General features: G+C 41.0%; 2 protein-coding genes across 7 annotated transcripts in view; one reads left to right on the top strand and one right to left on the bottom strand.

Moving 5' to 3' along the window:
- The window catches only part of CS (citrate synthase), a 44,029-nt gene extending 21,341 nt beyond the window's left edge, over positions 1-22,688 (top strand). Inside the window, exons 4-11 of the mRNA XM_058165927.1 lie at positions 5,048-5,113; positions 5,214-5,345; positions 5,573-5,761; positions 14,513-14,712; positions 18,452-18,581; positions 18,694-18,795; positions 20,172-20,381; positions 21,254-22,688. Coding sequence (XP_058021910.1) covers positions 5,048-5,113; positions 5,214-5,345; positions 5,573-5,761; positions 14,513-14,712; positions 18,452-18,581; positions 18,694-18,795; positions 20,172-20,381; positions 21,254-21,424 — 1,200 coding nt within the window. The 3' untranslated portion in view covers positions 21,425-22,688. The remainder of the gene's footprint in view (positions 1-5,047; positions 5,114-5,213; positions 5,346-5,572; positions 5,762-14,512; positions 14,713-18,451; positions 18,582-18,693; positions 18,796-20,171; positions 20,382-21,253) is intronic.
- The window catches only part of COQ10A (coenzyme Q10A), a 65,002-nt gene that overhangs the window by 19,778 nt on the left and 17,392 nt on the right, over positions 1-27,832 (bottom strand). Inside the window, exon 6 of one of the 6 annotated variants that reach the window (XR_009153100.1) lies at positions 9,153-12,041. The exons of 4 other annotated variants lie outside the window; for them this stretch is intronic. Coding sequence is in view for 1 of the 2 variants with exons in the window: in XM_058165930.1 (XP_058021913.1) it covers positions 22,586-22,660 (75 nt within the window). In the remaining variant the exon portion in view is untranslated. Of the gene's footprint in view, positions 1-9,152; positions 12,042-22,522; positions 22,661-27,832 lie in introns of those variants that run through there. One more of the 6 variants, XM_058165930.1, reaches the window with a different exon arrangement.

Raw genomic sequence — 27,832 nt, 5'->3', positions numbered from 1 at the left:
TAAGATGAAACTGATGAGTTCCTCATATAAAAAATGAAAAGATAAATTGGTTTGGTAGGATTATACTGGTAGATAGGAGGAATGATCTGGAGACAGGAAGCCATGATGAAAAACAGGGTAGTGTTTTATAGTTTTGCATTTTGTCTATTCTGTTTCCGTTTCTTGAAAATTGTTCATATATGACTGATTATTGATTGGCTTGTATATGTCTTTTCTAAGCTTTTTCTGAAGTAGGTGCTTTGTTGTGCTTTATGGAAAGAAGGATGAGATTTGACATTTGGGGCTCAGGTCCCAGTTCTGTCTTGAGAGCAGCTTGCTTTTTTTCTGATTCAGTAAATGAATCAGTAAATTACAGTATGTCTTGAAGTTAAAAGAAAAATATGTTTAAGAAAATGACTTTGAGTCTTCTCCTCTACGTTCGTTTGGCTTTTAGAATTTATTTTCTGAATTGGCATGCTTATCCTCCTCCGCAACTATTTTATGGGAGCCTTGGTGGCATGCTGTCAAACTTCCAAAAGCTTACAATCCCAGGCCAAAGAGGAATAATTACTTCTTGTAGCATTCCACTGCCTCTCCCAAAAATGCCATGGGAAGGAGAGGTACAAAAAAGGTGAAAATGTGGGGAACCAGCTGGAAAGGGCTCTAGAGGAAACATACTTCAGTATCTGAATTCTTTTCAGTTAGGATTCGGGCCCAGTCAGAGAACAAAAATTGTATTGGTCGTTCTAGTATATGTATGACCTTTGCTGTGACTTTGATGGGTAGAGTGCCTCTCATCTAATCCTATTAGATCTTTTCATAGCATTCAGTATCACCATCAAACACATCTTGTTTGGCCCATATATAAGAGTTGAGGACACGATTTTGACGATTCCCCTCCTTTCTGAATAGACAGTTCTAGTCAGTAGTGCTAGGGGAGAAAATGCTCAAGCCCTTGGGTCCTCCGGTATGATATCCCACAAGGCTCAAGCCTTTCCTCTATGCTATTTAACAGTCTTCATGACATTGCTGGAAGAGGACATCTGGTGCTGTGATGCCTTTAGTATGCTGAAGACATCCAGCCATACATCATCATCTCAGATTATGCCAGAGATACCATAGAAGTCCTGATTTGATGACTGGAATCTGTGAGGAACTGAATGGGAGCTTCAATTATGCCCCTCCAAGATGGAGTTGCTGTTTGCCCATAAACATTAGAGCACAGTGCCAAGATTGAGCTCAGGATTACTCTGGAGGAGGGGGGTCATGCTTGTGAAGGAGGTGGTCTTTGACTAGGGAAGCCAACTGGATTTCTGGTTTCCAATTAAGCAGCAGGTGGAAGCAGTGGCTAGGGGAGCTTTCACCCAATTTATGCACCACTTAACGATCCTACTTAGATCAGGGGAGGGTATCCCCTGGGTATGGCATCTTACACTTCGATTGCTACTCAGTTGGAATACTCTTAATATGCTCTATATGGGGCTGCCTTCAGAAATGACCCAGAAGTGCAGCTGATACAAAACACAGTGAGAAGAACGTCAGTGGGAGCATCTCATAAATCTAAAGTAACATCTCAATAAAGTTGACATACTGGTTACCAGTACACTCCCAGGCAGCAAGGTACTAGAACAGAATTTGTCCATGTGGAGCAGTCATGTACAGAATCGTAAAAGTTCCCCTTTCCTACGAGGTGCATGAGGTACGAACGCCATCTCAATACCATTTTGTGTATTGCAAGGTTTTGTATTTCCTACCTCCATAAATACATGCAGCCCCTACACCCTTTTTTGTTGTTCAAAAGAAAATGGTAAGTCTCCTTTAGCTTAAGCTAAATGGGGGATGCCAAGATAACTTCATGTTTTCCTGATATTTGTTGTTTTAATTTGAATCTTATTTTGCTCATTACCCAGAGTCCTTGGGTGATTAAGAAAGCTCAGAAATACTGACAGATAAAAGAAATAAATGCTGACATTACTGCCTCAAAGTCTAGTTTTTCTTGTGCAGCTTTACTCAAGCCAGTCCATGCTAATGAGAGTTATATCACCTATTATTCACTCCAAGCACATTCATGACAGTTTGGCTTAAAGAAAGTTGTAGTTGAAAACATCCAGAGAGTACCAGCTTGAGAAAGTTATTGATAGAAACCTTTGGGATAGGTTAAGAAAATTTCATTTCTGGCATTGTGCACAGTAATTGACGTAAAAGTTTAACTTGTCAGGAACAGCCTAGTCATGATTAAGCAATGGAGCAATGTCACTGATTTTATTTGTAACCCAGTTCTTTCTCAAGCGTGGAGCTGCCAAAGCAGTTTTCTTGATTTCTACTAACTCCCTAGCCTGCGCTGAGCCTCGCTTTCTTTCTGAATTACAATTCATCTCATTAGTTGCTTTTAAATTGATGTCCTGTGTAATCTAGTGCAAACTGGATGTGAAAAACTATAGTAGGTTTTCTGAATGCCAGCTGGAAAGCTAGCCTTGATTGTTTGTTAAAAAGTACTGTTCTGTTTGACCTGATTGTAGACAAAAAGGGGATAGAAAGAGGAAGAATTAAGAGAAATAGGGAGCAAGAGACGCTATTAAAACCTATCACTGTTGTGTTTCAGATTGCTAAAAGTGATGGAAAATGTGTAATAAAGCTTGGTAAATTCTCTACCAATTTTTCTATGATACATAAGTGAAATATATGCAAAAGTATATCAACAAGCTAACTACAAATGTGACTTGACTCACCTCAGTCTTAATGGAAAAAGGGAATTTGGAGAAACTAGGAAGCCTGAAGACTCAAACCCAACTTCTGTCAAATACTGTCCAGTCAGATATTTGTGGGGACAGACACAATCAAACAAGGGAGTAATTTTTCTGCCTTCTGCATTTGGGTCAGCTAGAGGATTATTTATTTATTTATTTATTTATTTATTTTATTAGATTTATAAACCGCCCTTCTCCCGAAGGACTCAGGGCGGTGTACAGCCAAAGTAAAAAAGAAACAATGTACAGTTAAAAATAAATTAAAAAACTTATTATACAGTGTGGCCGAAATTAAAATAGTTAAAAATCTAAAAGACCCCAAGTTAAAACTAAAAAGAAATTTAAAATTTAAAACTAGACAATTTAAGAAAGCCCCGCACGAACAAACAGATATGTTTTCAGTTCGCGGCGAAAAGTCCGAAGGTCAGGTATTTGACGTAAACCAGGGGGAAGTTCATTCCAAAGAGTAGGGGCCCCCACAGAGAAGGATCTTCCCCTGGGGGCCGCCAGCCGACATTGTCTGGCGGACGGCACCCTGAGAAGGCCCTCTCTGTGCGAGCGTACGGGTCGGTGGGAGGCATGAGGTAACAGCAGGCGGTCCCGTAAGTACCCAGGTCCCAAGCCATGGAGCGCTTTAAAGGTGGTAACCAAAACCTTGAAATGCACCCGAAAGGCAACAGGAAGCCAGTGCAGTCTGCGCAGGAGAGGTGTCACATGGGAGCTACGTGAGACTCCCTCTATCACCCGCGCAGCTGCATTCTGGACCAACTGAAGCCTCCGAGTGCATCTCAAGGGGAGCCCCATGTAGAGAGCATTGCAATAATCCAGGCGGGAGGTAACAAGAGCATGAGTGACTGTGCATAGGGCATCCCGATCAAGGAAGGGGCGCAACTGGCGAACCAGGCGGACCTGGTGAAAGGCTCTCCTGGAGACGGCCGCCAAATGATCTTCAAACGACAGCCGTGCATCCAGGAGAACACCCAAGTTGCGCACTCCCTCCTTTGGGGCCAATAAACGGTGCCTTCCACTCCCAACCCCCCCAACCGGCGCAGCGGATACCATGGTCGATGGTATCGAAAGCCGCTGAGAGATCTAATAGGACCAGGGCAGAGGAATGACCCCTGTCTCTGGCCCTCCAGAGATCATCCACCAACGCGACCAAAGCTGTCTCCGTGCTGTATCCGGGTCGGAAGCCGGACTGGAACGGGTCTAGATAGACAGCTTCATCCAGGTACTGGGGTAGCTGCCGTGCCACAGCACTCTCTACAACCTTCGCAATAAAGCGAAGGTTGGAGACCGGACGGTAGTTACCTAAAATAGCTGGGTCCAGGGAAGGCTTCTTGAGGAGGGGTCTCACCACCGCCTCCTTCAAGGCGGCAGGGAAAATGCCCTCCAACAAAGAAGCGTTGGTAATCCCCTGGAGCCAGCCTCGTATCACTTCCCAGGAGGCCAGCATCAACCAGGAAGGGCACGGGTCCAGTAAACATGTCGTAGTGTGCAGCCTCCCCAGCAACCTGTCCACGTCCTCGAGAGTCACAGGATCAAACTCATCCCAAACAACATCCACAAGATGCGACTCCGCCCTCCCACCTGGATCATCCCAATTTCGGTCCAAGCCATCCCGGAGCTGAACGATTTTGTCGTATAGATAACCACTAAACTCCTCGGCACGGCCCTGCAACGGGTCATCCCGCACCTCCTGATGCAGGAGGGAGCGGGCCACCCGAAACAGGGCGGCCGGGCGGTTATCTGCCGACGCAATGAGGTTGGAAGCGTAGGAACGCCTCGCCTCCCTCATTGCCACTAGGTAGGTCCTAGAATAGGATCTAACTAGTGTTCGGTCAGCTTCGGAACGGCTGGACCTCCAAACACTCTCTAGGCATCTTCTCCAGCGTTTCATCTCCCTCAGCCCCTCGGAGAACCAAGGGGCCGGTCGAGATCTACGCCGGGTCAGAGGCCTCAAGGGCATGACATGGTCCAAAGCTCCAGCCGCGGCCCGTTCCCAGGCCGCAACTAGCTCTTCAGCCGTGCCGTGGGCCAGGTCCTCAGGAAACGGCCCAAGCTCCATCAGGAACCTCTCCCGGTCCATCAGGCGCCTGGGACGGAACCAACGCATTGGCTCCATCTCCCTGCAATGGTGGATAGCGGTCCGAAAATCTAGGCGAAGGAGAAAATGATCTGACCATAACACCGGTTCTGTTTCTAACTTATCTAATTCCAGATCATTTAGCCACTGACCAGAGATATAAATTAAGTCCAGTGTGCCACCCCCTGAAGGCAATTTTTTTCCTTTGTTTTAAGTAGCTCTCTTTCTTCTCCAGGTCTACGGTGGCATGAGAGGTATGAAAGGACTAATATACGAGACCTCTGTCTTGGATCCTGATGAGGTAAGGAGAATAGAATTGGTGACCCGTTACTTTTGTAATTAGCTCTTAGTGTCTCTCTTGAAATGTGGTTTCTTATTCTGCTTCTGGGATTGGTTTTTAGGGCATTCGTTTCCGTGGCTACAGCATTCCTGAGTGCCAGAAACTGCTACCCAAAGCCCCCGGAGGTGCAGAGCCCCTTCCTGAAGGGCTCTTTTGGTTACTGGTGACAGGAGAGATTCCTACCCAAGAACAGGTAATAAGACATGGCAAAGATTTCTGGGAGACTGTCATGTTCATCTCATTTAAAGTGACCTGCAAAGTGATGGCGCAACCTTTTTTTGTGTTTATAGAGAACTTCTGGGGAAAACAGTAAGAGTTCTATCATAATGACGACAACAACCAAGGCCACGGAAGGCTGGTGTTGGATAGCACGTTTCTTCTTAGCTATAGATGTGTAATGTTGTGGTTTTCTTTACTCAGGTGACTTGGGTGTCACGAGAGTGGGCTAAGAGAGCAGCCCTGCCTTCCCATGTAGTGACTATGCTTGACAACTTCCCCACCAATCTTCATCCCATGTCACAACTCAGTGCTGCTGTCACAGCTCTCAACAGCGAGAGCACTTTTGCCCGCGCCTACTCTGAGGGAATTAGCCGGACCAAGTACTGGGAGGTAAGCCACAAGCAGCAAACTTTCCACAAGTGTTGGTAGAAGAGGTTATAGAAGAGACCTCAAGCTTGGCACTGTTATGACTGTGTGTACCTGTACCATGTCAGGATTTTCTTCACCACCTGATTGAGCTATCTAGAATTAAAATCTAGAATTATATGTTGGAAATTGTATGCACGTATGTAACCTGTTTCCCCCAAAATAAGACATCCCCTGATAATAAGCCCAACTGGGCTTTTGAGCGCATGGCAATAAGGCCAAGCGCTTATTTCAGGGTTCAAAAAAATATAAGACAGGGTCTTATTTTTAGGGAAACACGGTATAAATAGAAAATGCATACATGAATGGTCTTGGCTGTGCATAGAACAGTTACAGGTCACAGTGGACTCACTGTCTTGTACTTGTTTTTCTCCGAGCTTCTTTTTAAGGCTGAAAATATAAGACTATACCTGTTAAAATTTAGAAACTGGAGTAAACCTTTTGGTAGTTTTTGTTGTCAAAGTTTTATCGTGCTCTGCATAACTAACTAAAAGCACAACTAACGTCACAGAAAAATCTGAAGGTTGTTTCTGCAGAGTCTTTTTATTGCACCTGTCAATTGAGAACTTTCAATTTGATATATTTAAATGCTGCTAAATACAAATTTGAGTCTAGGACTGATTTACTAAGTACTATGTACTTTGTACTTAAGTACTAAATACTTAACTAATGTTAAGTACTATGCTGCTTAACTTGTCAAAACTTTGATAGGGATGTAAGCTTACCTCTGAATTAGCAAAAGAAAGAAATCTAGCTAGTTAATTTTACTAAATTCTGAATGAGTACTGCTATATTCTAACCATTCAGTTAGACCAGTCATTAACTTTTCTCTCCTGATGATTCTCCTGTAATTGCTCAGTCATTTCAGGTTCTTTGTGACCAAGTAGACAGAATTTCCCTAGGATTGTCCAGTTAACACATGGTAAATGATAAGAGTCAGCTTAGGGTATGACCTTGGTTCTCAATCTCTGGGTCCGACTGTGGCTGTCCTGGTAATATGAGACCTTGAGCGTAATGACATGTGCTCTCGCCTGACTTACACTGTGAGTGCTCTCGCCCTCTGAACTGAAGCAAGGAGACTTTGGTCTGGCTGTATAGATTTTTATCTGCCATGAGGTGTTGCTGTCTGATTTGCAAATGACAGGGGGTGGGGAGATGGTGCTAAATTTGCTTTGGCTGCCCATTAACTAATCTTTCCAGCATACAGTTTAAAACTGAGGAGTCGGTTAGAAGAGAATAGATTCTTTCCAAATATAGCTTTGGTTCTGTCCTTGCCATTGATGATGTCTTGTTTTGAAATGAGGTGAAGGATGAGATCCTGTGGACTTTCAGGATGCAATCAGTTTCCCTTCTTTGCCTTGTCATTCTTCAGTTTTCCATAGAGCAGGGCTGTCAAACTCCTGGCCCATGGGCTGGATGCCTCACGCACTGGCCACGCCCACGCCTGATTTAGCGAAAGGGGGGAAGTCCCAATACATCATGTGACGCCACCATGACGACGTGAGTTTGACACCCCTGCCATAGAGAAAGAGAGAGAGAGAGAGAGAGAAAGAGCCAAACATTCCTGCACCTCCTGCTCATAGAAAACAGCTGCATGCAGGACAAAGCAGCCTGATTTAGCAGTTGCTTGGTCAGTGAAGAACTTCCTTCCCAGAGCATTCACTCTGCAAAAACAAAAGCAGTTGCTACAGAATGTGAAATCAGTTCAGGTAGTCCTTGATTTACAACAGTTCATTTAGTGACTGAAGTTACAACAGCACTGAAAAAAGTGATCGATGACCCTTTTTCAAACTTACGACCGTTGCAGCAGCCCCATGGTCATGTGATCAAAATTCAGACACTTGGCAACTGACTCATATTTATGACTGTTGCAGTGCCCCTGGGGTCATGTGATCTCCTTTTGCAACCTGAGAAACAAAGTCAATGAAGCCTGATTGATTTAACAACCATGTGTTATCAATTTAACACCTGCAGTGACTCACTTAACAATCATGGCAAGAAAGGTCATAAAATAGAGGAACAAACCACTTAACAGATGTCTCACTTGGCAACAAAAATATTTGGCTGTGGTTATTAAGTCGAGGACTACCTGTACTCCTAACCTCATCCTATGAGGGACAACAGATAATAGAATAGAAATAGAATAGAATAGAATTTATTGGCCAAGTGTGATTGGACACACAAGGAATTTGTTCTTGTGCATATGCTCTCAGTGTACATAAAAGAAAAGAAAAAGAAAAAAAATACCTTCATCAAAGCTACAACATTTACAACACAAATGATGCCCATAGGTTGCAATTTAACCCTTAGTGATAGCAACAAAAAGTTAGCCATACAGTCATAAGTAGAAAGAGATTGGTGATGAAAATGATGAGAAGATTAATAGTAGTGTAGATTTAGTAAATAGTTTGACATTGTTGAGCAGTGGTTCTTAACCTTAATAGTGCTGCGACCCCTTTAATACAATTCCCCACGATGTGGCGACCTCTTTTTTTTTTTTTTGTTCAAAAAAGTTTTATTTTGATATTCTTGTCCAATAACATATCCATTAACATATTTAATGTACCATCATATACAATTAATCGGGTCTGCCCGGTCACCACCCCCTTCCTTTTCCTTAAACTCTCCTTCTCTACCTTCGTCTACTTTCCATAACCATCCTCCCCCTCTCTTATCTACATCCTCTCCTCTTTCCTCCCTACTCCTTTCTTCTCCCTCTTCCCCTCTTCCTTCCTTTCCTCCTCCTCCTCTTCTCTTTCCTCCTTCTCTCTTCTACTTCCTTCTTTCCCATCATTCTAAAGTAGTAGCCGGGCAGATCCGATCTTACATTAATTATACATCTTCAATCATTTTTGTACATTAACTATCAATCCATTTTCTACCCCTCCCCTCCCTTCCCTTCCTCCCTACCCCCAGGACTTCCGAGAACCGAATACAGGGTATAAAACTAACAACAAGAATTAACATCTAACACAAATCATAATCCATACTCATTCCTTAAAACCTCCACTCCCCTTCCAGAGACAAAGAGAATACTTTTCTTCCAATCCATTATATATCAGACCATTCCACTCCTAGAATTCTCAGAAGTTTCCGATTGAATTAGTGTTTGTTCTTGAATAAAGTACATAGTTTTTAGTATCCAACCTTCATCAATCAATATCAAAACAATGTTCCGTCTTCCAATATTCACCAAGGGTTCTTCTAAAATGTCTTCATATTTCCAACTTAGTTTCTTTAATTTTTCTGTCCAACCTTCAAGGGTAAGCAATAGTCCATCTTTTCACATCTTTAACATTTATATACACAAATAATATTACAAATATCCAAAATATCAATTGTAATAGTTAAAATCTTCACTTTACCTTACTTATATCAAATAACATTATTAAAATTACACCTATAACTTATCCAAAATATATCTATTATAACAATTACATTCTAATTAACATTACATCCATCTCTTAAATATAATATTTAATCCAAATTCCTAAATTTTACTATCTATCCTCCAAAGTTAAACAATATTCCATCTTCCTATTCCTTTATACCTTAAATATATCAAATAGTACCCCTAAAATTACACATTTATATCCACAATAAATCATTTACAAAAATTAACCATAATCATATATAATAGAGTTAAACATTCTCCCTCCCCTTCTTCTGTCTTACACATTTTCCACCATCTATTCACCATTCAACTTAACATCTGTTAATAAAGAATTCCCAATCTTTAATCTTTAATGGATGTGGCGACCTCTTTAATACAATTCCCCACGATGTGGCGACCACAACCGTAAATTATTTTCGTTTTGAATTTATCGCGCCTGAAGCTGTATTGGCTAGCGATCTGAATTGCTTGTGATTGCCTTGAGGACGGGGGCATTAAAGCAGAGACTCCTCCCCTATTAAATTTATCGCACCTGAAGCCAGATTAGGCTAGCAATTGGGAGTGATTGTAGCTGGCTTGAGAGGGAGACATCAGAGCAAAGATTTCTCTCTTTTTTAATTCATTGCGCCTGAAGCCGAATTCGGCTAGCAATTTGAAGAGTCTGCAGCTGGCTTGTGGAGTCAACCATTGGAGCGCGATTCTTCGACTCGCAAGTATACTTCCCATATTTTCGATGGTTTTAGGCGACCCCTGGCAAATCGTCATTCGACCCCCAAAGGGGTTGCGACCCACAGGTTGAGAACCACTGTTGTTGAGGGAATTATTTGTTTAGCAGAATGATGGCCTTCGGGGAAAAACTGTTCTTGTGTCTAGTTGTTCTGGTGTGCAATGCTCTATAGCATCATTTTGATGGTAGGAGTTGAAACAGTTTATGTCCAGGATGTGAGAGATCTGTAAATATTTTCACGGCCCTCTTCTTGATTCTTGCAGTATACAGGTCTTCAATGGAAGGCAGGTTGGTAGCAATTATTTTTTCTGCAGTTCTAATTATCCTCTGAAGTCTGTGTCTTTCTTGTTGGGTTGCAGAACCAAACCAGACAGTTATAGAGGTGCAAATGACAGACTCAATAATTCCTCTGTAGAACTGGATCAGTAGCTCCTTGGGCAGTTTGAGCTTTCTGAGTTGGTGCAGAAAGAACAGTCTTTGTTGTCCTTTTTTAATGATGTTTTTGATGTTAACTGTCCATTTTAGATCTCGTAATATAATAGAACATAGAAATTTGAAGGTTTCTACTGTTGATACTGTGTTGTCAAGTATTGTGAGAGGTGGAAGTATGGAAGGGTTTCTCCTAAAGTCTACCACCATTTCTACGGTTTTGAATGTGTTCAGTTCCAGATTGTTACGGTCGCACCACAAGGCTAGTCGTTCGACCTCACGTCTATATGCAGATTCGTCATTGTCTCGAATGAGACCAATCACTGTTGTGTCATCTGCGAACTTCAGTAGCTTAACAGATGGATCATTGGAGATGCAGTCATTGGTATACAGAGAGAAGAGAAGTGGGGAGAGCACACAGCCTTGGGGGGGCCCCTGTGCTAATTGTACAGATATCTGAAGTGATCTCGCTTAGCTTTACCTGCTGTTTCCTGTTTGTTAGGAAGCTTGTGATCCACTTACAAGTCTGTTCCGGTACCTGTAGCTGGTTTAGCTTAGTTAGAAGAATGTCTGGAATGATGGTATTGAATGCTGAACTAAAGTCTACAAAGAGGACCCTTGCATAGGTCTTTGGAGACTCAAGATGTTGTAGGATGTAGTGCAGAGCCATATTAACAGCATCATCTGTTGATCTATTTGCTCAGTATGCAAATTGCAAGGGGTCTAACAGCGGATCCGTGATGGTTTTCAAGTAGGAAAGTACTAGCCTTTCAAAGGTTTTCAAGACTACAGATATTAAAGCAACTGGTCTGTAGTCATTCAGTTCCTTGATGGTGGGCTTCTTCAGCACTGGGATGATGGTAGAGCGTTTGAAGCAAGAAGGAACATAGCACATCTCTAGTGATTTATTGAAAATGTGGGTGAAGTTGGGGGCCAATTGATCAGCACAGACTTTTAAGCAAGAAGGAGTTATCTTGTCTGGGCCTGGAGCTTTTCCTGGCTTTTGTCTGTGAAATAGGTCCTGCACTTCCTTTTCTGTGATCACTAGAGGTTGTGAACCCAATGGGATGGGGTAAGTTGTAGGAGGCTTGGCTGTTGTCTGTGTGTCTGAGATGGGGGTTATGGAGATAGGTGGCTGTAGTTTCCTTTCAAACCTGCAGTAAAACTCATTCAGGCCATCTGCGAGTTGTTGATTTCCTTCAGCCTGGGAGGGAGGTTTGCCATAGTCGGTGATATTTTTAAGAGTTTTCCACATGTTTGCTGGTTCATTTGCTGAAAACTGATTCTTTAGCTTTTCAGAGTAGCTCCTTTTTGCTGCTCTGATCTCCCTTGTTAGTACATTTCTGGCCTGATTGTACAGCATTTTATCACCTTTCCTGTAGGCTTCCTCTTTGGAATGACGTAGCTGCTTAAGTTTAGGTGTGAACCAAGGTTTGTTGTTACTGTATATTCGCAAGTTCTTTGTCGGTATACATAGGTCTTCACAGAAGCTGACATATGATGTTACAGTATCTGTGAGTTCATCCAGGTCTGCAGACGTATCTTCAAAAAAACACCACCATCCTTGCAGGAATGCCAACTGGAAGCTGAGCTTTCTCAAATCTTCCTCATCAGAGATAGACTAACCAAGAGAGAACATGTAGGCTCATCTTTCAGCTATTTCTCATCCAAATTACTTGACTACTTCACATCTCCTGCAATTGTGGAGAAAATAATGATGTTGAGAAAAATATCAAGTAATCAGAGATGTGGGCAGGTTTGGGTAGAGCTGTTTCTAAAATGCTCACTGGATGAATGGGCCAATCAGGTATGCTGGATTCGTTCCATTGATTGGAGGTTCCCCAACTCGTATGATGAAACATGCCCTAAAATGACTTCCTGTTCCTGCAGCTGGAATTGTTGGAGCCGTGCAACCCTTCCAATTTGAAGGCAGAAAGATACTCGAAATAACTATAGTTATTCCTATAGCAGCTTTCTGCAGCTGTCTCTCTGGAATTGCCCTGGTGTCTTCCGCAGTTAAAACATGATCCTCAGAAAGACAGATTTGTCTTAAGAGATGATAACGGGTACCATGTGTACATTATCACAGCATCTTTTTGCTTTGAATCCAAAGCATTGCACAAACTTAGTGATCATTGTGTTACTAAGAAAACACAACACTTTTCATTCTAAACAGTCAGTTCTGTTTCTTCCCTGCCCTGTTTTCATAATAGCAAGCCCTTTATGATATATGATAATACTTGTATTTGTATTTATTTGTCAAGCATGTATTTTATGACAGATACAAGTGTAAACATAATTATAAATACATGAAAAGGATACGAATAAAAGAAAACATTAGGACAGGGACGGTAGGCACGCTGGTGCACTTATGCACACTCCTTACAGACCTCTTAGGAATGGGGTGAGGTCTACAGTAGACAGTGTAAGGTTAAAGTTTTGGGGAATGAATACACATATTCATTTGGCAATAGCATCTGACTACACCATTTTCAGTTTGTTCATTTACAGAATTCTCCATATTTTTGACAGAGCTTTTTTAGGCAACCAATACTGGCAATTTGATTGTTAGTATAACTGCTTCTGTTGGCATTCCGTTTTGCCATGTCTTCAACTCCTGTCAATATTGAGTCCTTGCAAAATATTTAACTACATATTCATTGCGGACTGCATTATGATAGAAGTGATGAGTTACTGTTTCAAAAGTGCTATTTATCTAAATCTCTGTCAGAACAATCTTGGAAAAGCAAAGGTAGCTGGAATCTGATCCTAGATTCTGTTTTCTTTGATTTCTTAAATAATGCCCTCCTGCCCACTTACCCTATGATTTCCATCCAACTTTTGAGTTGCCTTGACTGTTCTGCTGCTTCCTTGTCAGTCCCCATGTCTGATAGAACTTCTCTGAGCTGTTCACACTCTTTTATGTGTCTGCTGTTTTCTGTCTTCCCTTGCCTTAAACTAGTTTTTTTCCCTTATGCCAGGCCCCTTAGTTATTCTTCCTTTTCCAGTGTTATAGATCCCAGGAGTACAGGAATGGCAACATTCATTTTGATTCCCAATCTAATTATGCTTTGGCTTCGTGGTTGCCATAATGTTCTTCCCATGTGCCCTTCCCATACAATCAGATTTTGAACAGATTTGGACAGCTTTATCTGTCCTGCTTGACCTGGCTGCGCCAGCATTGTGAACTCTTATCGGGGCAGCTGCTGTAAGAAATAACCTGGCACTTGTGTGATGCCACAGTTGCAAAACATACAGCTGGGATGTGAAGCCCTGCTCTGGGGAGAGAGAGAGGGAGAGAGAGGGGTGTTCAAATAATACCACAAGTGATTTTTCAGTTCTGGGTGTGTCCTCTAATTTGCAGTGAGCAGATGGATTGCGCAACCAGCAGAAGGCCAGGAGGATTGGCACATTTATCCCACCAGACTACTGACTAATGCTGAGTAGGAATAAGGACTGAAAGTCTAAATGGGGAATGTAAAACAAATCCCGGAGATGATGGGTAGCAATGGTACTCACTGCTACCCTTTACTATAGGTGTTTCTTCTTTAGTCTTTACAAAGGCTCTTGGCAGTAGTATTTATTAGCAAACTCAGGCGCTTAAGCAAGTGAGAGACAAGAGCCTTCCAGCCCTTTAACGATAATCTTATAATTGTCTTACAATTCCAGCAGGGAAGACCTGATTATTTATTTATTTGTTTCTTTATTTAAAACATTTATATAGCTGTCCACTTTACAGCCAACTCTGGGCAGCTCCCAATCAAAGATTAAAAAACATATAAAAACATGAACACAGCCAGTTAAAACATAAAACATGAAAACCCATAAAAACCCTGAACCAAATTGTGCTAATGTGCCATCATCTAATCTTTTTCCAAAGCTTTGGGGGAAAACTAGGTCTTTTTCCAAAGCTTGGGGGGGGGGGCAAAACCAGGTCATCTAATCTTTTTCCAAAGCTTCAGGGGGAAGAGGGGGAACCAATCTTTAAAGCCTTACATGAGGCATATATTCTTATACAAAGAACATCTTTAAAACTGCATACGCGCTTGCCTTAAGTGAAACTTCTGCAGCGGGGGGGGCCTGCTTAGCAGATCATGTGTTGCTGGGAGAAAAACCTTGTAAACAAGTCCTCCCAATCCTTTTCTCTCCTTGTTTTGCCTTGTAGTTTATCTACGAAGACTCCATGGACTTGATTGCCAAGTTGCCTTGTATTGCTGCAAAGATCTATCGCAATCTCTACCGTGAAGGTAGCAGCATCGGCGCCATTGATCCCGCCTTAGACTGGTCATACAACTTCACTAACATGCTGGGCTACAGTGACCCCCAGTTTATTGAACTTATGCGGCTCTACCTCACCATTCACAGGTAAGCCAGGCCTATATGAGAGTCCTAGATTCTCTGGGTGCATCTACTTCTACAGCTACAGGCTGAATTGAGCAGTGGAGAAAGGTAGAGCTTGAGTGGCAGTTGGTTGATAATTGTCCAAAAAAAAAAAAAACTGCAGGGAAATGTGTGAAATCACCAACCAAAATTGCACAGAGAGGCTTCAGTTGCAGTTCTGGGTATTGCATGTGCTGTTAACGACAGATTTTTCCAGTGGCTACTTCCAGTGTGGCTAAATTTGGAAGTATCTGAGCAGATTTAAGCGGTGGATGATAACGCAGATAATCCACACTTACTGCCTTGTTCAGCGACCAAAGTTATGAGGGCACTTAAAAAGTAGGTTTAAAACCGGTCCTCAGTTTTGTGGCTCTTGCAGTGTCCAAGTGGTCACAATTGAGGTGCTTCACAACCAGCGTACACTTACAACAATCACAGCATCTCACAATCACAATTGCTATTTGTGACCTTCACAAGATAAGACAAGACAAGATAACTTTTATTGTCATTTGTTTTCCTGAGGGCAGTCTGGCACACATTAAAAAGTTGGATTAGTCTAAGTAAAGTCAACAGGCAAATCAGTAGGAAGTCACAAATTGATGCCGGTCTTAACGACCAGCTGTGATACTATTAACAACTACAGAGGAACTACAGTGGAACTGTCGTAAGTCACATGATACAGTTAGCAACCCCATCACTCAGTGATGGAGTTGTCAGTCCCAATTTTGGTCAGTAATGTTGTGGTCCGCCAGCAGCCTGCGGAGCTGGCAATGGAGTCATACAGCGATGAGGCTGAGGAAGAACATGGGCCAGTTCTGGAGGCTGGGGAAGGCCTGGATGAGGGCTCTGCGTCAGAGGCATGGTGTGGCCAGGGCCATCGGGGAGTGATATGTGGACTCCGGAGCCTCCAGAGGCTGACAGTAGTGAGGCAGAGGAACAGGAGGAGCCTGTTCCTAATGCACGCATGAGAAGAGCTGCCAGAAGGCAAGAGCAGCTAAAGCAAAGCGGATGACTCAGGAGTAGGGAGATGATTGGCCCCTCCCATAAGGTTTAAAAGACCAGCAACGGTGTTTGGGCTCTTTGCCGGAAAACAATGTTGATAGCTTTGTCTTGCTGCATTTGTTTCTTATCGGAGTCTTCTGCTTTTGAACTTTTACCAAGAAAGGCCTTTGGCAGTTTGCCTAATTAAGACCAAAGTTGGTGATAAGACTGAGGAATTGTGTTGGGAGGAATTTGTTTCGATTTAGTTTGGACTATGCTAAGAATGAGTTAATTCTCAGCTGTTCTAATAAAGGTTGTTTGTTTTCTACTACCTACTTGGGCCTGGGTCACAACAAGTAAGTGAGCACTAACTATGGCTGGGTTCATATATTCTTTATATGGTTACTTAAGTATGGATTGTCAAGTAAGCCATAGTTGATTGGGTTCACTCATTGCAGTTAGCCATAAATTTTGGTTTATAAACCACATTGACTGAGGAAGCCAAAATCAAATAATCCACATTATATTGCTTGATGTTTGAAGCTGGTCTGTGTTTCACTGTCTTTGAGGACATTGTTAGCCAAAGGCATAATATTTTAACTGTCTGATTTCAACTGTAGCATAAGTTCCTGAGTTATTTTCACTGCATAGTTTTACTCTTTAAAAGCTCTTAGGTTAGCAAGGACTTCTGGAAGCTGCAGTTGGTTAGACTGCCAACAAAATTGATCTAAATAAACTTGCTAAAGCTGCTGATGTTCATGAATAACTCCACCTAGTGGCAAAGAACATTTTTTTCAGCAGAAAATTGCCCAATACAAATGTTTGAATATTATTGTACGTTTGTATATGTCTGGTACAAACAACCATAATGAAAAAATGTTGAAGTTTGCGATGGCACAAATGCTAGCTTTGCATTCTAGTCCTGACATCAGATGTGTGTATAGGTCATCTAGTTTTGCATCACGATTCATCTAATTTTTAAGCAGCTGTTACGGAATTTCTCTGCATACGTGGCTCTTGGGTAGGTGAGATACCACTACAATTTTTCCTATAATTCCTAGTTAACTTTGTCAGACAGCCAGTAAGGGAAGGCTGTGTCACGCTTGCTTTTAAAAACTAAAGTCTGCAGTACTCTTGGGTTGCAAAGAAGTGTCAAATATAAAACAGCATTAATATTGTAAAGGCCTTCACATAATTTAGAATACAGGTAGACAATTTAGAGTCTTTTATGCCAAATACAAATTCAAATTTCCTCCAAAGGTTATCACAAATAATGATGGTTAGTGTGATTTAAAATAAACAGCCCTGAGATGAGTTTAAATCCTACTAACTACATGGCACATGAGAAGGGAAACATTCCAGGAAGTTTACAGTCATGAAGGGAAAAATCAACCTCCCAATCCCCTTTTTGAGGGGAAGAAGGGAACAAAAATATGCATTTTTTATTTTTATACCTTTTACTGAACTAAATCCACTTTGCTAATCTGCTTTACTATTTTAAGAACATAACATAATATGCATACTTTGGTTTATTAATACATTTACCATATGGGGTATATTTAATAGCTGTAAAATTCTAATTTAGTCTGATAGTTTGATTGAATTCACTTTAAAGTGTTTTAAACATTTTCTTTTGGCGCTTCTCTGGGCTTCTTCTGTTCTTGAAAGCCTCATCAAAAGCAGATCTACTGACATCCAGATCAAAATTTAGCACTGGATAAGCCCTCAAGCAAATCAAACACTGCATTTTTTTAGGGCTAAAGATGGTAATGCCCACCTTCGGGACACAGCATAGTATTTGGCTGTTGTCTTGGAAAGTTCTCCTGCAGTGCTAGATCTATTAAGTACTGTCATGTTCTGATATTCTCAATAAAAGACTTCCTATTATGAAATACAGATAGTCCTCGGGGGTAGGATGGCAATTAGGAATGGAATTTCTGTCACTAACAAATGTAATGGTAAAGCATGGCCTCCTTAGCAACAGCAGTTCCATTCATCTTCATTGGCGTTTTAACCCAGAGGCTGGGTGGGCCATAAAGAGAGGACCTCATGAAACTAGAGTCCTGGGCAAGCAGGTCAGTGGGTGAGAACTGCAAGCTGGTGAGTTAATGCTGGAGATGGATGCTAAAGCGCATGGGTGGGCCAGCAGGGGTTGCAGGCAGGTGGGCTGGGAAAAGCTATAGAGTGTGGCCCAACAGGGACCACTAGGACTAGATGGAATGGAATGGAATAGAATAGCAGTATATAGACATCTTGCCTTTCTGCATTCACTATTCTGAAGGAAAATATTTTATTAGTTTTCTTTTAATTATTCCTCCCCAAAAAATCAAGTAAAAAAAAACTGAGGGGAATGTTTTCGTCTAATTTTTCCTATTTTACAGTTTGTTCCATGTAGTGTTTGTTATTTAAATTTAGTTAAATTTTAAATGTTTTTTTTTATGGTGGCCTCACTTCCTTTTTTGAAGTGCAACCTAGGCTTACAGAGTCAGTCTGGAGTTGGGTGCTGCCAAAATTGAATTAATTAAAAAAGCAATTTTGCTCCAAGAATTGACCAATGACTAAAAGCAGGCTTCAGTTCTCCACCTCAAATATTCTTCTGGGGGAAGATTTTGGTGAATATTTAATTTATTTTACTTGGCCAAATGCGTATGAAATTCTTTTCATCTCTGTTAGATACAGCTGTAAGCTGGTTTGCCCAATGCTGATCTCCCCCCCCTCTCCCGCCCCCCTTCTCCTTTTGCAGTGACCATGAGGGTGGCAATGTCAGTGCTCACACCAGTCATCTTGTGGGAAGTGCTCTCTCTGACCCTTACCTAGCTTTTGCTGCAGCTATGAATGGCCTGGCTGGGCCTCTTCATGGTCTCGCAAATCAGGTAAGAGACATGTGGTCCAAAAGCCAACTTTGCACTGTGGGCAGAGCTTTGGAGGAGCTACTGCTTTCTTTTTTTTCTCACAATGTCATCAAATCTCACTACTTTGGTACAGGAAGTGCTGGTGTGGTTAACAAACTTACAGAAGGAACTGGGTGAGGATGTATCTGATGAAAAACTGAGGGACTTCATTTGGAACACTTTGAACTCTGGCAGGGTAAGTGCTGACATCTCTGCATAATAGGCAAGCGCAAAGAAAATTTATCTTTAATCCAGTGTCTGAGAGAATAATTGCCAGCGAGGTTGATTTAGATGTTGGAGGAGTGAAAGATTTAGTGAAAGAATTCTTGCAGTGGTTAAATAGCTGTGAACGGAAAAACTCTTCTCTGCTTGATACATTATTGGAGAGTTGCTAACAGTCAAGAGTATACAAATTTGGGCAGAGCTGCTCACTTCTAAACTAGTGCCCCTAGTTGCCTAGATTTGGTGGATTCTAACTCTCAGCATTCCTAAATACAGACAAATAATCTGAACTTCTACTCTATAAGATAGTTCTTTATCTGGCTGAATTGTTCAGGCAAATTAAACAGAAATACACAAAAAGGTAGAGGTTGAGCCGGCAAATTAGGAGGCCATAACTGGGAAACATTAATTTCCCAAGATAAAACAGTAGGACATGGGTTATACATTAGAAACATTAAATTTTGCATAATTCACCTTTGTACTTTAAGGGATGTACTCCCCATGTATTGTGCTTCCTATCTAGATAGATAAAAAGGCTTGGGATGACGACAGTGGGAAAGAAATAACTGGTGCCATGGTCAACTTATCCTATGAGATCTTTCTCCAAGACACCAATTAGGAAATGAGAGCTGAAATAGAATAAAATAGAAAAGATAGATATGGTGGACTTGATTATGATATACATATGTCCTAACAAACTGTGTTCTATAGCATGTTTTAAAATATGCTGTTAGGACAAGAAATCAAAATTGCGGAAGTATCAGTGCCCCTAGTTTAAAGCATAGCTGGATTCAGACTTTGCACTAAATCATGGCTTGTTTTAACATGGTTTGTAGAAAACTCCATAATGGCTATGTTTACACCAAGCAAACGGTTATGATTTAATTAGTCTATATCTATTCATTTCAATAGATATTTCAGTGATTCACCTCTGTATTTCATGGCAGGCAGGCAGACAATGGATGGACAGACAGACTAGCATTCTGCAAATGCCAACTCTGGCGTCCTCAAAATTTAAGGATACCCCCAGGCCCCACAGGCATTCTTTAAAAAATATGGGTGGCAGCAGTTTGGTATTTCATTTAGAAATACGTTCACTGCTGCTTCCTCCCACTGTTGATTGGAGCAGTATATTTACACTCAATCATCAGAACCATTGTAAGGTAACGTTGAGGAAGGATTCCACGGAAAGATAGGTTTATCCTTTCTAAAGCTAAGAAAGAGTTGTGCTAGTAGTACTCAAGTCTTCTGGAGAGCTGTGATTGTTGGTGAAAGGAAAGGAAGTACAAGAACCTGTTGTTCACGGCCTCCACGGATTGTTCTGTACTCTAAGCAATGTTCATATTGTAGGTGGTTCCTGGCTACGGACATGCTGTACTGCGGAAGACAGATCCCCGCTACACCTGCCAGAGAGAATTTGCTCTCAAGCATCTTCCCAAAGACCCTCTCTTCAGGCTAGTAGCCCAGTTATACAAAATTGTCCCTAATGTGCTTCTGGAGCAGGGAAAGGCCAAGAATCCGTGGCCCAATGTGGATGCACATAGTGGAGTCCTGCTACAGGTGAGTTGCTAGTTCTAATATCTTCCCTTCTTGCAAGATAGGGTGGAAGACTTGTATTCATGCATTCAGATGCAAACTAAAATGAATGGTTGTGCTTAATGAAATTGTGGTCATGAAGGATGGTATTCAGAGAATATATTGTAGAAGGTGCTATGGTATTCTTATATCCTAATAGTTTGGAGGAGCCTCTCGGGCACTAACTAATTAGTCAAAGAAAATTTGATCAAGAAACCTCAGCCAGTGGGAACTTACCCATAGCTGAGAGAACTGTGTGTATGTTACCAGACTGTCTCAGCATTTAGCTTACTCTACCTATTTCGTTGCTCTTTTCCTTCTTAATGGCTAAATTTCCAAACATAAATAAGTTTGAAGCTCCATAGCCTCCAGATTTCATGCCTGGTGCCTTAACCACTGCACCAAATGCTGACCCAGAAATAATTTCATTGAAGGTTTTTTTTGCAACGTGAAAACGTGCAAGTCATTTTCTTCTTCGTATGTTTAGATTGATGTGCTAGCTTGTCCAATAAAATCAGACTATAATGAAATAAAATGACCAAAATCTTTTTCTGCCCAATTATCAAAATCCATTCTGTAGAGGGATGTACATCTTTCATATTATATTTCTTTTGAAACGCAGGCTCACTTGAATTAGACATTTTGCTAGTGGGAACTGTTTTGAGCAGGCATTAGGTATGAAAAGAATGAGGAAATTCTGAAAGACCTGCAGCAAAACCAACATCCCAATCAGCCTTAAGTTAATTAGGAGGAAAAACATACGAAATATATATATTCCCTCCCTCTTGTTTGGGTTGTATGTAAAAATATTGCTGGGCTGCCTTCTAACCTTTACTCTTTTCCCGCCCTCTCTGCAGTACTATGGCATGAAGGAGATGAACTACTACACTGTGCTGTTTGGTGTGTCTCGGGCCCTTGGCGTTCTGTCACAACTCATCTGGAGTCGGGCCTTGGGCTTCCCACTGGAGAGACCAAAATCCATGAGCACAGATGGGCTGATGGTGCTTGTGGGTGCAAAATCTGGTTAAAAGCAAGGGAAGCGGCAGGGGTTTTAGAACTATTGAGGGAATGATAGAGACAATGCAATTTTTTTTGTGTTTGTTCAAAGGGCCTTGAAAAGATCCTTCCTTAGAGGCACTGGCCATCACTTTTTTCCAGGTTATTTATGAAATAAATGCAGATAAAGCTAGATTCTTATTCCCCCTCCACACACACATTACCTTGTCACCAAGAGTTAGATTCAGAAGGGCAAGGTCTCCCTCCTATGTCCCTTTCTCCACAGGCAGCTCTTCCCAACCTGAGCTGATGCCCAAAGCTAAAGAAAGTGCTCCTTTCCAGTTCAGATTCATTTTCGTTGCCCCAAGTTGTACCACCAGGAGTAGAGGACACACTGCCCCTTTCTACAATCATGTCATTACCACACACTGTGTTGAACCATCTCTCATCTCCGTACGGATGGGGTGTTCTGCATTCGAACAATATGCTCCTTTTTAAGCCACCTTGGAGTGTTGCTTTTTTATCAGTGGGCGAGAGGGAGGGATGGTCCTCTCCTTCAAGATGTCCAGCCTTCTTCCCATTCTGTGCTATTTTTATTGTCATAGTGTGAAGCAGTGGATTTATGTTCTTAAAAAGATAAAGATGCCGGCACAGCTGAGGCTTGAGCCACCATATTAGTGTGCTGAACAAATATCGCTTACCTTTTTGTCTAACAAAGAGGGACAGTTTGCTTTTTTTTCTCCTCAAACTACCACAATACCTGATTGTCTGGATTCCCTTTGGGCACATGCTCCTCTCCCGAGTGGACATTTCCTCCTCAGAAATCCTGGTTTTGTGTGGGTTGGTGCTTTGTTTCCCAAATCAGAGCTATAGCGATAGCTATATCCAGGAACAAAGTGGCACCTTACGTATTTTCTTTCCCCCTCACCATTAACTTCCATGTCAGAGCGGTGAAATTGAAAAAGTGGAGTGGAGGTTGCCTAAAATATTGGTAATACTTCTATAATCGCAGTTGTGAACATGCTGCAAAGTGGCATTAAATCAGTTGCCACCATTTTGAGAGAAACAAAGTCTGCCTCCAGGCCTCCTTTCCTCTCTTGAAAGGACTTCATACACTCCTACCGATATTTGTTTTTCTGTGTTTGTGGGAAATCCTTTGTCCTATAACCTCAAGAAAAAAAAAACACCTCCACTTAAGCTGAAGATGCAGGGTAAGTGCCTGTGTAAGCATCAGCTTCTGTTGCAAACTTTGGATGGTTCTGTATAAACTGAAAAATAAATGTTTTTATTAACAAGTTACAGTGACATTGTCCTTTTTTCCTCCCCTCCCTTCCCCTAGAACATGGAGCTTTTATCTCTGGAACTTTTTATCATTGGTCTCATTTCCCTCCCCCCTTTTGACCAGAATATTTGATTTCTTTACAATACTGCAGTGAGGCAGTAAATGGAATAACAAAAGCTGCTACATGTGGCTAGATGGGGCAGCTCTGCGTACGACTGGATAGGGATAAGAGCTGGCTTGTGTACTAGGTTTTTTTCCCCGTTTCATATCTACCTGCTTTGGATGCATCAATATTTGGGATCCTGAAAATGTGCAATACTATGCTATCTGATCCTGCTTTCTTGTTGATTTCCTCAGTACTTCCATCCTGAAAACTGACTTTTTGTTCTCTGAAGAAGCCTGGTACAGAAAGCAGTAGGGAACCCTCTGACTTGTTTGCTAATCAGGGATCTTGCATATCCCATAATGCTAAATCACAAATGGTTTACCTTTTTTTCATTTGGCTCCTTCAGCCAATCAGAAGTGTACATATATGTGTTTGCTTGACCCTCATGAAATTATGTCTGGGTTGATGTTCTTGCCATCTCCATATATGGAATATTTGTACAGTTGCTTGTCACCGAAGTAGAAGGATAATGCAAAGTGTTAAATTTGATTTTATCTCAATTCCTTTGAGATGGCAGTATTGACTTGCCATTCTATGCTGGTTGGAGACAGTTAAAAACGTGAATGGGAGCAACGGTTACCCACATCTAAATTAAATGTGGTCCCATCTTTGTTTTTGAAAAATTGTATTGCCGAAATTTGGTCATTTGCCATAATATTTCAGGGGGACACAGATAAACGTTCTATGTTCCAGACACAAATCTTCCCATGTTGATATTAAGAAAGTACATCAAAGTAGTTTTGGGTACAAGATCATACATTGTTTTGTGTGACAAATAGTACATACAATAATTTTCTATGCTATACAGCACTCCTTTGTTTTATTCAATATTCTGCGTTCACATGCAGTATTCAAACATAAACTAAAATGTTGATGCACAACCTACAGTAAATTGATTGTTTCTTGCAAACTCAGAAAAAACAGTGGTTGTAGACTTTTGGCTGCAGGCTTGAAGATATAGTACAAAAGTTGAAATTAGATCTTCCAATCAAGACCTCAGTTCAACCTGGGAATAAACTTTGTGTGTGTCCTTGAAGTGGATAGTGCACACTGGCAGGAAGTCAACATCTGCTGTAGATTAGTTGGATGTGCGCCATAGTGGGGAATGAAATTCAGCTAGAATGAGCTTCCCAGAAACATTCTATAAATAACCCAGGTCTCTTGTGGACACACCAGAAAACAGAGGCTATGTTTGAACATTCAAATCACTATAGTTTTTTGTTTGATCCAGCAGCATCATTGAGTCTTAAGTAAACACATTAATGAAAAAAGCATTTGATAACAGGTTTCCTCTGAATAGCACCATTTTGCATTACTATATATAGGCTATCCTATTTTGAATGTTTTTGCTTTAAAAAAATCTATTGCTGCATTTGAAACTTCCATTGTGAGCTTTGGTTTAATAAGCTCAAAGATAAAAAGGTGTATTTCATTCTGAGATTAGGTTGACTAACTGAGCAGGGCTCAAGATGAGAAGGACTTTAAAATACACATTTAATTATCTATTCAGTTTCTGTTTTTTAGAGTTTTCTTTGGGAAATAGTGAGACACTTAACAGTTGTCCTATTTAGGGTGAAATGTACAGCAGTACGTCTTCTATGTGTCCAGAAAATAGTGGTATTTCAATATGTGACTGAAAATTATAGACTACATCACATACCACACATAAAGCTATAGGTAATGGCTCTCAGATACTGAAAGAGTTAAGGAGGGAAGCTGAGCATCCCACATGAATGGGTCCATACAAATTAAATTCCAAGAATCCAAACAGGAGTGGAAGGATTATCTGGTGGGATTTTGCCTTATTATTTATTAAATTTATATGCTGCCCATCTCACTATCAAATGACTGTCATTAATCCAGTTGGAGTGCTCCCTACTGAAAGCCAAGTAACAAACGACCCAACTCCGATTTTGAATGGAAATTTTGCAGCATGCTAAGGGACTACTAGAGCTAAATGTTGCACAGGTTTTTATAAACTACAGTTTAAGCTATTGAGATACTTGTCTGTGTGCACACATGTCACTGGGAGTCAGGAAAAATGTTAATATTCTTCGAATGGCTGACCAATTTCATTCAGCTCAAGTAATTTGTTTTCTTTCAACACATTTCTAGTTCTTTGATCTGAATACGCATAACAAAGTTTTGAATTCTTAATGAATCAGCAGGACATCTGGGGAAACAGGAATTCGCCTTCAGTACGCTTTCCCCAGGTCCTTCAGCTATTGAAGGAAAGTTAGCATGATTGCTACTTACTTCTCCCTGAATAAATCAAAGCAGTGAAGAGGCCAATGGCAACATTAACAAATACTTCCTCCCTAAATTGCGAGCATGGCTTTAGGTACAGAAGCCTTTATGGCTCCAGAAGTCTCAATCTGAAAGATCCCATGCTTCTAGGGATGCATAGGCTGTGTTAACATGTCTACATCGTGTCTTGGCTTGGATATAATTGCCTATGCTACAGTTTCACAGTGTTTGCTGTGTCTCTTCTATGCAAAATCAGTGCTTAATGTTCACTTCTTGTAAGACCAGTGCTAATTAGCCTCACCTGCACTGCAGTGGGTGGCTATCGGGTTTTTTAAAACAGTTCAGTGCTCATCATTTCTCATCTAGAATTGAGGGCATGAGAGACTGACCTCTGGTACTTCCAGTGGTCGAAGTAGGCAGATACTTGCCTACACTAGAAGGGGAATTCTGTTGTCCGCATTTAGCAACTGCATTCTAATGTCTCATGACCCATAAGATGTTCTGCTGACTTTCAACACATCCCTGCCCTCATATAAGCCACAACATCTGACGGGGAATCACTGCCTCTTTTCGCAAACGTATTTTATTAGTCTATAAAAATGCAGTTGGGATTGTTCAGTTTTTCAATAATCAAATAGGGAAAAAGGATAGGGGAAAATAATTTCATTTACTGCGCATGATTCTATCTACTCTTTTTGTCTACAAACATATCCTTTCTTCACAATGTGAGGTAGCACATATCAGGCTAAGGAACATAAGACAGCTAATTCAATAAAAATATGTGCAGAGGGAGAAACAGAAGGCACAAATTTAAGACATCTGTTTTGACAAAGGACAGCAGCAAAATTAGGCATTTAATACAGATGGACTTGAGAAAACTTATATTCTTCAGGTTCATTAGATGGCAGCAAATAAAACACCACAGCTATGCTACAACCGGTAGAAAACTTCAGGAACAAAATGTAAAAAAAAAAGCACCCAGGCAGGACAGCCTGCTTATCTCACTTTATAAATTGGTTAACTACGTCACAATACCCGATTTTGGTTGTGTGCCTAATTTAACATCCAAATGATTTCAACCGGACTCTCGTTCAAGTATCTGAATCTGCATAAAAGCTACTTCAGTGGAGGTGGTCACAATTACAATTACTGCAATGATTCAAGGATTTCATTTAGAATAATTTAAAGTAAACAGCTGCAACTCTGAATCCTGCTCCTTGAAAAAAAAGTTCAAATGTATTTCAAGATTAATTTGCCTGTCAGTGACTAAAAATAGCCACCATGCCTTCATTAACAGCCAGATTTGGTCCCCTCTTGGCAAATTAATGGATGCAAAATTACCTCTTAGTTTTAGGGGCACCCACCTGTGCTAAAAGGGGCCCTCTGTGAAGTCAGCATTCTTCATAGTGACTATTGTTATGAAGCAATTGTGTGGGATATATCTTATATTCATCAACAAACCAGCTTTGTAGAACAACAGCTGTTCTCAGCATGAAAAACAAAGGCAGACAATCCTGGCACCCTGATGGGTAGGTGCCTCCCTGCACTGTTATTCAGAAATCAAATCGATGCCAGAGCAAGCATTATTCTAAACTAGCATTCTAAGATTTCTATTACTGAACAATATAGATATTGCATAATTCTGCATTTTATAATCTTGAAATTACAGGAGGCAGCAACAAGATTCCTAAGTGGCTTGCTTGCTTTCTGAGATTCTTAAATGCTCCTAGCAACTGGAAACTTTTTAAAAAGAGAATACTAGGTTTCTTTGGAAACTGATTTCTACATACATCAAGCTCTGGTTTGGTTTAGTTTTTACTCCTAGAGAACAGCAATAGCAGCACTTAATCAAAACAGTTAGCCTGCTGCTGTCAAAATTGCCCTTAAATCTTTCTTTGGACAGTTGCACAGCTATCTAGTTGTTCTAAACATGGGCAGTCCTTAATATGATTATACAGAAGTTCAGCAGGATTGAATTTCAAGAAAGCATGAATAAGGTTTGCAGCTTTGGTCAATTAAGGTGACCAAGAATAGCTATTTCAAAATCCTTGGGGAAGTATTTTGTTGTTTAAATTGCATTATTATTAATACCAGTACATCAATGCTTATTCCTCATAGTATTGCTACACAGCTGAAAAAAATCTGCTACTACTACAGCAGGGTTAGCTGGGATTTGAACATGCCCTGTTCTTTCAGACAATAACTGAGCTTCGTTAATATATATACTGTATTCAGATCTTTCAGCGTGTTGCTTTCAGCTCATGCATACAGCGTGAAAGTCTGCCATGCATTACTGGATTTAAATTCAAAGGCTCTGTTCTGTGTCACTGAAACTTACTATTTACTATTGGCCCAACTGCTCATCCTCCTTGTATAACAAGGACAGCTAGTCAGGAAGATCTCTATAAATTGGCTGGGCCTTTTCTTTTCTCTTTTTAAAATCATAACCCAAGATGTGGTCTGCTGAGGAAGACAAAATGCTATCATAACTTAGATTTTTAGACTGTTAGTTATTTGAAGTTTCCTAGGAGCGATTTCACCATTCTTAAAAAGAAGGGGAGGGGGGGAAGAGAAGATACTTTTTCAGGCAAGCATTGCAGGCATTCCTAATTTAAAAACACAAACACAACCTTGCCTTCTTAAGTCTCAGACTTAAGAAAAGACAACTGCAGGCTGTGCTCTCTGTGTGGAAGCTTGTCATGCATAGTCCCCAACGACAAACTAAGATAAAGAGCACGTCAACGA

The sequence above is a fragment of the Ahaetulla prasina genome, chromosome 2 (assembly GCF_028640845.1).
Source record: "Ahaetulla prasina isolate Xishuangbanna chromosome 2, ASM2864084v1, whole genome shotgun sequence".
Taxonomy (NCBI): domain Eukaryota; kingdom Metazoa; phylum Chordata; class Lepidosauria; order Squamata; family Colubridae; genus Ahaetulla; species Ahaetulla prasina.
This window is presented reverse-complemented; position numbering and strand designations above follow the sequence as displayed.